Raw genomic sequence first — 10,000 nt, 5'->3', positions numbered from 1 at the left:
GTAATAGTGGTAGTGATAATAATGATGATGATAATAACAATAATAATAATAACAATAATAATAATAATAATAATAATAATAATAACAATAATAATAATAATGATAATAAATTAGTCAAGTGATAATAACAAAATATAAAGTAAAAATGGTAATATTGATGATAATTATCATAACTATTTAATGAAAATAATAACCATGATATTGTTAATCAATGCTATTACGATAACGAGAAAAGGGATGAAAATGACAACTGCAGGCACGAAGATGACAACAATGATGATAACAACAAGAGCAAAGCCAGCAACCACAAGGGCGACAATTAAGATTAAAAGGAAACGTTGGAGGAACGTACAGGAAGCGAACAAGGAGAAGTGCGCTTCCGGTCGAGCGTCGCCCGATTTCCACTCTGACGACTTTTACTCAGATTTCTGGGTAAATTAAACGTTTGCTCTGCCGAGTGAAACAGTATGAAGTAGATGATAATGAATAAAATAATCAAACTGCGTCGTGCCTGCGTCTCTAGCGCTTCCACAGCTCATTATATCATTACACGACATTACTTGGCATCCGGTAATTTTCCCAGCACGATACCTTCCTACACCTTGCATGGGAGGATCTGCTTGCTGTATTTACGAATGGAGGACGAAGAGCAGAGTCGATGAGCCGGAGAAGGGGCTGCGAGACGTGGCCCGAAGTATGTGTAAAAAGAATATGTTGCGAAGAATACGATATGATGCATGATTTGAGGACGGTGTCCGTTGGAGATGCGAGAGGTCAATGTGGAGAGATTGCCTGCTGAAAAGTATTATGATCGCTTGGATTGCACTGCCGTTGTTCTTGCAGGTCGGAGGTGGTGTGTGCCGTAGCTCATTAGGAATCAGAGACGTGTGTATGTGTCTCGGAGTGAGAGACATAAAAGTCCAGCTGCCAGCAAACGTCAGGGAATTCATCTCCGAAGTCGTTATTCCTTCATGATTGATCGGCGATTCGTGACTCGTAGACGTAATGACCCGACTCCGCGCCGCGCCGCGCCGGGGTCTCCCGTCCTCTTCCATACGTATTAGCGTCCTTCCCACTGGCTCCCATGCATTCACAGTCCGGGCGCGGCCGCGTGCAGGTGAAACCTTCCATCACGCAGGTCGCTTGGGTCTAAAATTGCATGTAAAGTGAAGGCTTCCCTCACAGAATTCGGGGTGATCCAGCTCCGATTAGGGCGGAGCTTTGGCTCTCGGACGCCAGCCTTTGGCCCACTGATAATGCAGCCTTATGTCGGGAAAACTTTTGACGGATGTTTTGATTTGCCTTTTTATTTATTTATTTATTTATTTATATATTTATTTATTTAACAAACAACTGTGGTTCCTTAGAAGTCTCAAATCACGTGGAGCAGCGCTGGTCTTCCCGCTGATTGGCTGCGTCGAGGGCGTGGCGCTGGATTTCAAGTACGTCATTTCCTAAAGTGTGTGACGCAAGAGAGCGTGCGTCAGTTGAAACGCTACACTTCCGGAACAATACGTTCCACAGCTCACACCTACAAACACACACATATATGAAATGTACCACGTCCGGCAGTCACTTGTCAGTATACGACATAAAGTCACAGTGAACACACATCAAAGTGATACTCTCTGAGTGAACGTTACACGGAGTGCACACGTGATATATTCGATCAACAATCATGAAGGTGAGGAAAACCGAAAGTATCATTAAGAACGAGCGTTTATATGAGATTGCAACAGATTACTGGGAGCCCTGGAGAGAGAGAAAAAAAATTAAACGATTTTTTTTTATTTTCGAGAATATTTCAGGTCTAATATCCATCCCCAAATCATTATATCCAAACTCGACTTCTTTTTCATCATTCGAATGCTCAAACACACATGCAGTCAGGAACACAGACCTAGCACACTCGCAAACAACGTTATTGGGATCCCAGGCACAAAGAAGCGACAGCCCAGCCGCACACGCACATTACTCGCACAAACAAAGCACGGGACAACACGCTCTCATAAGGTACTTCCCGGTGACAAGGCGTTGGCACTCCTGCGGGTGTCGAGAGTTTGGACGCGGCGTTGGCAATCCTGCGGGTGGCGAGAGCGAGGACACGGCAGTGTGACAGGCGCTGCGCTCGCTCCTATTACTGTCACCGTTACTCTCACTCGCCGGTCTTATTGTCTGGCACTCCTGTGTGCACGCCATCGCCATCTGCAAGTGCACGGCTGCCATTGCTTGTGGGTGTATGTGTGTGTCCGACGACGTCTGTCTGTACGCGCGCGCGTGTGTATGTCTGGGAGCGCTGATGCGGTTTTATGCATGTGTTCGCATCCCGAAGATTCTTATCTGAGAGGGCAGTGTCAGCGCCAACTTTCGTTCAGCCGAAGTGAGAGCCAATATCCCGCCACATGACAGGAGCGACGGCGTGACGCGGCCGAGGGGAAAAAACAAAAATAATGGCAAAAGTTCATGAATATATATTAATCCATTCATGCACAGCCATTCCATCCCCCGTGTTTATCCACTTCCCCTTCCCCTGCGGCGCTTCATGGCTGGGCTTGGTGAGAGGGAGGGCAGAGGGACGGAGAGGAGGAGAGGGGACATATTTACAACGGAAAATACATAAAGAAGAGTAGTTAGACACACACACACACACACACACGCGCGCACACACACACACACACACACACACACACACACACACACACACACACACACACACACACACACACACACACACACACACACACACACACACACACCCGTGTCTATCTATCTATCTATCTATATCTATCTATCTATCTATCTATCTATCTATCTATATCTATCTATCTATCTATCTATCTATCTATCTATATCTATCAATCTGTCTATCTATCTATCTATCTATCTATGGAGGGAGAGAGAGAGAGAGAGAGAGAGAGAGAGAGAGAGAGAGAGAGAGAGAGAGAGAGAGAGAGAGAGAGAGAGAGAGAGAGAGAGAGAGAGAGAGAGAGCGATGGACAAACAAACAGACAAAAAAGGGACAAGCAATAAATGGCAAAAAGTTATTAGACAAAGAAATTAGACAGACAGGCAGACAAATAGATAATTAGCTAAACAGACAAGTAAACAGCTAAGTACATCGATAGAATGGAGACAGGAAAGTGTAAGAGGTGGATGCTCGAGAGATAAGCTGGTAAGTGAAGATAACATGCGCAGCGAACGGAGAGCCTACTGACAAAGGATGGTTTCTACAGGGAGAAAGCTAGCCCTTGGAATAAACCACAGGAGGCATATAGGAAAAGCTTTTTAGTAATAGTAACACACACTTAGGCAGTACCTGTAGCAAGCCATGCACAAGGAAGGCGCGAAAGAAAACAGACAGGGAGACAATAAGAGGCAAAAAAGAAAAGGGAAAACGAACAGCACAGACCACATGCGAAGGACTGTTATTACAAACTCCCGAAGCGTCAAGTCACTCGCGCCTTCACCTCGCGTACGTGACGGCCTGTTTGTGGTCTGGTGCACTTACACTTACATACTTACTCTGATTTCAGGAACACGCTGCTAGCTCCTTTATTTGCATATTTATACATGCTCATATTCTGTTCCCCAATCTGTTCGCCTTTTCATTCATTCTCGCAACCTGTAAGTGATTTGCATTATTTTCGTATCATGAAGATGCTGTTTGTAGTCTTAGTAAGTGCGTAGTTTTTACTCTTATTAGGTGTGCGTTTCATAAACTTTTTAAATTGTTTAACTTAATTTTCGTTTCTTTTTCGGCTATTGAGTGAGTTTGTATAATTCCTTAGATATTTTATTATGTCATTCCTGCCTAGTCATAGTCAGCATCGCCATTCCCATGGCAACATCAACGTCTTAATAATATCATGGTTTCCGCCTGCCATCCTCGACCTTCATAAGACCGACTAAACAGCTGTGCCTTCTGTGTCGTTTCTCACGCCTCACGCTTAGCAGCTTTCTGAATAACAGCTGTTCGCTGCTGTCCCGAGATCGGCATATATTTCAGCATATAGCGCATTCTTTTCTTTCAGATCGATTGTTGTACGAAAGTTTGAAGTTTCTACATACAAAAAAAGAAAAAAAAAAGACGACGGAAAAGAAAAGAAAAAAAAAAGGAGCATCGCCAACTCGTAACTCATGCCCCGTGCTCTTCGCCCGCAGGTCGCGATGGAGAGACGCCGAGCGTGGTCTTGGCAGAGGACGCAGGTGGCGGCGGCAATGGTGCTGGCGCTGCTGGCTGGAGCTGCGAGTCCCCAGCGCCTCCCTCCGCCGTGTGACAGGTAAGATGAACGTGTTTATTGGAGTGAAGACGCGGTGCTTATGAGGGGGTGCGGGAGCGATGGGAGATAAGAAATCACTTACCACAAATAGAACGACCAGCGACCGCAGCAAGAGGCGAGATACGAGTCATCGTGAAAGGTGATGGACGGGTTATATGTAGACGTCACGGCGAAGGTATCGGATTAAATGTATAAGCATAGCACTCGGGGATCACTCAGGGGACTGCTTTGATGCGCGAGATATGCAGTCAGAGTCACACGCCTTTGCCGCGTCAAAGGAAAGGGGCGGGGCCAGGAGAGAAATGCAGAGAGAGAGAGAGATAGAGTAGAGAGAGATAGATGAGAGTAGAGAGAGAGTAGAGAGAGAGAGAGAGACAGCCAGACGACAGACAGACACACAGACACAGCACACACAGAGATAGAGAGAGAGTAGATAGAGAGAGAGATAAGAGAGAGAGAGAGAGAGAAGGAGGAGAGAGAGAGAGAGAGAGGAGAGGAGGTGAGACAGAGAGAGGCGAGAGAGAGAGAGAGAGAGAGAGAGAGAGAGCGAGATAGAGAGCGCAGAAGAGAGGAGACCGACAGACGACAGACAGACACCAGACGACAGGAGAAGAGAGAGAGAGAGAAACGAGGAGAGAGAGGAGAGTCGAGAGCTCTCTCTAGCGTACTCTCTCTCTCTATCGTCTATATTCACTTCTCTCTCGCTCTTCTCTCCTGCTCTCTTATTCTTCTCTACTACGCTCCGTCGGACTCCTATCGCTATGCATACTATTATCTCGAGCCTCGCGAGCTATGACCATACGAAGATCTCGTCTCTCTCTCTTCGCTCTACCCCACCCTCTCTCTATCTCTTTCTCTCTCTCTCCTCTCCTCATGCGCTCTCTACTTCTCTTCTCCTCTCTCTCTCTCTTCTCTTCTCTCCCCGCTCTACTCTCTCTCTTTCTCTCCTCCTCTGTCTCTCTCTCTCTCTTCTCTCTCCTACTACTTCGTCTCTCTCGTCTCTCTCCCTCTCTCGCCCTCTCTCTCTCGCCCTCGCTCGCTCCCTCTCTCTCTCTCTCTCTCTCCTCTCTCTCTCTCCTCTCTCTCTCTCTCCTCTCTCCCTCTCTCTCCCTCTCATCTCTTCTCTGCTCTCTCTCTTCTTCTTCTCTCTCTTTCTCTCTCTCCTCTCTCTATCTCTCCTCTCTCTCCTATCTCTCTCTCTCGCTCTTCTCTCTCGCTCTCGCTCGACAACAAAACTCTCTTCTCTCTCTCGTCTTCTCTTCGTTCTCTCTCTTCTCTCGCTCTCGCTCTTCTCTCTCGCTCGCTCGGCGAGCGACGTCGGCTCTTCGCTGCGCTCTCTCGGTCTCGCGCGCTCGGCCCTCGCGCTCGCTCGGGCGCGCGCGCGCTCGGCGCGCCTCGCGCTCGAGCGGCGCGCTCTCGCTCTGCGCTCTCGGCGCGCTCGGGCTCGCGCGCGCTCGGCGCGCGCGCGCGCTCGGCTCGCGCGCGCGCTCTCGCGCGCGCGCGCTCGCGCGCGCTGCTCGCTCGGCCGCGCTCTCGCCCTGCTCTCGCTGTCGCGCTCGCTCGCTCGCGCGCTCGGCGCGCGGCGGGCGGCGGGCGCGGGCGCGCGCTCGCGCGCGCTCGCTCGGCCGCGCGCGCGCGCGCGCGACCGCGCGCGCGCGCGCCCGCGCGCGCGCGCCGCGCGCGCGCGCCGGCGCGCTCGCCTCGCTCGCGCGATCCGCGCGGCGCTGCGGCCGCGCGCTCCGCTCGGCGCTCGCGCCGCGCGCGCGCGCGCCGCTCGCGCGCGCGCCGCGCGCGCGCGCGGCCGCGCGCGCGCGCGTCCGCGCGCGCTCGCGCCGCGCGCGCGCGCGCCCCGCGCGCGCTGCGCCCGCGCCGAGCGCTCCGCGCGCGCGCGCCGCTCGCGCGCGCGGCGCGCGCTCGCGCGCCCGCGCGCGGCGGGACGCGCGCCTCTCGCGCTCGGCGCGCGCCGCGGCGCGGCGCCCGCCGCTCGCGCTCGCCGCGGCAGCGCGGCGCCCGCGCGGCGCGCGCGCGTCCGCCCTCGCGTCGCGCGCGGCGCTCCGCGCGGCGCGCGCGCGGCTCCCGCGCGCTCGCGCGCGTCGCCCGCGCGCGCGCGCGCTCCGCCCGCGCGCGCGCTCGGCCTCCGCGCCGCGCGCGCGGCGCCCGCTCGGCGCGCGCAGGCGCCGCGCGAGCGCGCGGCGCACGCGCCGCGCTCGGCGCCCGCGCGCGGATCCAGCGCCGCGATGCCCGCGCGCGCTGCGCCGCGCGCGGAGCGCTGCGCTCGCGCGCTCGCGCGAGCGCGCGCGGCGCCGGCGCGCGCGCGCGCTCGCGCGCGCGCGCGTCCCCGCCGCGCGCGCGCGCGCGCGCGCGCGCGCGCGCGCGCGCGCGCGCGCGCGCTCGCCGAGCGCGCGGAGCCCTCGCGCGGCGCGCGGCGCCCGCGCGCGCGGCGCGCGCCGCACCTCGCCTCGGCGCGCGCGCGGACGCGCGCGCGCGCGCGCTGCGCCCGCGCCGCGCGCGGCACCTCCGCGCCGCCCGCGGCGGCCCGCGCGCGCGCGCGCGGCGCCCGGGCGCGCGTCGCGGCGCACGCCGCCGCGCGCGGCGCCCGGGCGCGCGGCGCCCGCCGACGCGCGGCTCCCGCGCGCAGTCGCGCGGGCGCCCCGCTGGCGCCGGAGCGCGGCGCCCGCGCGCGGCGCGCGCGCCCGCGCGCGGGCGCGCGCGCCCGCGGCGCGGGCGAGCTGCGCCCGTCGCGACGGGCGCGGCGCCCGCGCGGCGCGCGGCCCAGCCCGCGCGCGCGAGCGCCGCGCTGGCGCGCGGCCCGCTCCCCGGCGAGCGGCGCAGAGCGCGCGGCGCCGCGCGCGCGGGCCCGCGCGCGCGGCGCCAGACGCGAGGCCCCGCGCGCGCGGCGCCCGAGCGCGCGGCGCCCGCGCGCGCGTCGCCCGTGCGCCGCGCTCTCGCGCCGCGCGCGCGCGCGCTCGCGCGCGCGCGCCCGCGCCCGCGCCCGCGCCCGCGCCGCGCCGCGCGCGCGCGCGCGCGCGCGCGCGCGCGCAGCGCCCGCGCGCGCGCGCGCCCGCGCGCGCGCGCGCGCGCGAGCGCGCGCGAGCGCGCGAGCGCGCGCGAGAGAGAGAGAGAGAGAGAGAGAGAGAGAGAGAGAGAGAGAGATTGGAGATCACCTCTTTGAATGCAAGGCGTGACTGTTCATGTAGCTTATCTCTAATAGTATAAACACACGCACTCATTGAGAGGTGAGGGCTCACTGTTGTTGTAGTTTCAGTGATATTTTGGGAGAAATTAAAGCGTTTATTTTTCTTTCGAAGCGGCCACTTCAGAGGGATCCAACGCCTCTTTTGAAATGAAACTACCGCCTCGCCTTTGTCGCGCCTTTTATTCCGTGGTTCCTCTTCGCTGTTGTTTGCTAACTCCATGATCTTATTTGCAACACTAATTAATTGTTTGCATATGCAGGCTATTTATTCTCCTGACTGATATTTCGTAGCATCTGTAGCAGTTTTAGGTTTAGCATATTACGTAGATTTTGCCCTGAATAAAAAGGATGGACCGTTTGTGAATAGGCTTGGATCCTCCAAGAGCCCGGTCGGCCGGAAGAGTGCCGCTGACCACTCTGATTTATCGCTAGTTTTGATTTCAGTTTCTGCCTTCTCGTGCAATTACACTTTCCTGTCGACTGCATTGATTGTCACTTGATTTTTCCTATTCAGATTTGCGCTCGGGAATCATTCCCTTGGTAGTTAGGGAGAAATAATGCGTTTATTTTGGTGCGTATTTTGCATATTTTGTATAAAACATGTTCTTTATTAGTGTTTGTTCATTCAATCCTCTGTATTACATCATGTTTTACACGATGTATCTAAACATTGTGTCGCACACACACACAAAAAGAAAAACACAACACACAAGGACACACACACACACACACACACACACACACACACACACACACACACACACTCCACACACACACACACACACACATCCAACTACACAGACACGCGCACACATGCACATACAGACACAGATATATTTATATTTTTCTGTCTATTTATATAAATAGATATAGATAGAGAGATAACTAGATATAGATTCAGATATATAGATCGATCAATAAATAAATAGATAGATAGACATATAGATAGATACGTTGATAAACAGACAGACAAACAGACAGATACAGATGAATATATAGATATCATCATCAATAACGGTATGCTCATGTTTGAGCAGCCGTGGCCCTCTCCACTCATCCCTTCGCCACTACTCACTCGATCTGCGCTTATTCTTCCACTTGTACCAGCGACCAGCCCGCAACTATCTTTGATGTTGTCCACTAAACTCAGTCTTGTCTTTGGTTTGCCTCTTCCTCTGTTTCCTATCACCATCCTTTTGAGTAATCGATGAAACACAGGTATAGGGCTTCTGTTGTTTCTCTGTTTTTTTCTCTATGATCAATTTCAGATTTAGATTTTGGGTTTTCTGGTACTTTTCCAGAAAGGGCGAAAACCTGCTTGTTCGTCTGCAGGTTTCTTCTCTTAAACTTTAACTTCATTCGTTCAGCATATTTTCAACAAAACTTTGCTGCTGTGACTTATTAAATATAGATATATAAACAGGTAAATAGTGATGATCTACAATTCCGCTGAACCTTCCGATAAAGACTAGTATCCCTTATGACCTGCAATACCTGTGTCGTGCGTGTGCTCTTGCCTCCGACCCTGGCATGATGGCCGGTCAGGTATGGTTTAAACGTGCGTGTCCCATGCCAGCCGCGCGGAGATCTGTAACTGTGTCTTTCTCCGTGTCTTTCATCTTCCCTTCCGCTTCGGTGGGTCGTGAGAAAGGCTCAGGATGATGGTTTAAACCCTTCGATACGCGCCTGCTCCTCAGAGTCTCGCCGTGAGTGCGGACGCGCTGGCATACCTTACGGTGTGCTGGCGAGAGGAATCGTCATTTTAATGTGAAAAAACTACGGGAAAAAAAATAGACTCCGCATTTCGAATCGGATGATCTGTTAGGGTTTTACGAGCGGATCCGCGATATTTAGCGGATTGGTTTGATGTCCGCCGGCGATACGGAATATGACTGGAATGGCTGCGCACGGTCGATGCAGGTCTGAGTCGATCATTCCTGTGTTCATATGTTTACTTGTCGAATCAAATTCTGTGCCTATCGGTTCATCACCTGAGACCTGTATCTTTCCTCTAATGTATATTTTCTAAAACTCGCTGCGATAAGCATAGACAGCCACGAAATTTGTCAGTGTCAGAGGGCTGGGATCCGTCCATCCATCTGCTGTGGGTTCGCCGCGAAAATAACCATCGTGCCCGACGGGCCGCCCGCTTGTGCCGCCTGGCTGTTCAGACTCCATACATACTTTCAGCTTATCATTATTTGTTTTTTATATAAAGTATGCTTAGCATCCATTACAGCTTCCATATCCTGATGTCTTTCACTCTCTACGAGAAATGTGAAATTCAAGTTTAAAATATATTTTTGTAGAGTTCTGTCAGTATCATTCGCATTTGTTTTGGCTCGTGCATTAAATGAGTATAATGCAATGCTAATTTTTATACAAATAGCAAAAATCGTCTTTTTTATTCAGTAGAAAAGTGTTCAGATGATGTCATGACATGAAGTATACAGCAAATCTACTTGACTGGGAAAGGGGGACAGAAAACCAGAGGAACCAATGAGCTATTGGCCTCTGTAGCTAA

At 53.5% G+C, this 10,000-nt stretch overlaps 1 protein-coding gene across 1 annotated transcript in view; it reads left to right on the top strand.

Annotated features, from left to right (window-relative positions):
• Positions 1–4,548, top strand: part of LOC119577082 — a 65,695-nt gene extending 61,147 nt beyond the window's left edge. Inside the window, exon 2 of the mRNA XM_037924761.1 lies at positions 4,162–4,548. Within this exon, the coding sequence (XP_037780689.1) occupies positions 4,162–4,324 (163 nt within the window). The 3' untranslated portion in view covers positions 4,325–4,548. The remainder of the gene's footprint in view (positions 1–4,161) is intronic.
• Positions 4,549–10,000: the final 5,452 nt, after the last annotated feature.

Source organism: Penaeus monodon, chromosome 9 (assembly GCF_015228065.2).
Source record: "Penaeus monodon isolate SGIC_2016 chromosome 9, NSTDA_Pmon_1, whole genome shotgun sequence".
Taxonomy (NCBI): Eukaryota; Metazoa; Arthropoda; class Malacostraca; order Decapoda; family Penaeidae; genus Penaeus; species Penaeus monodon.
This window is presented reverse-complemented; position numbering and strand designations above follow the sequence as displayed.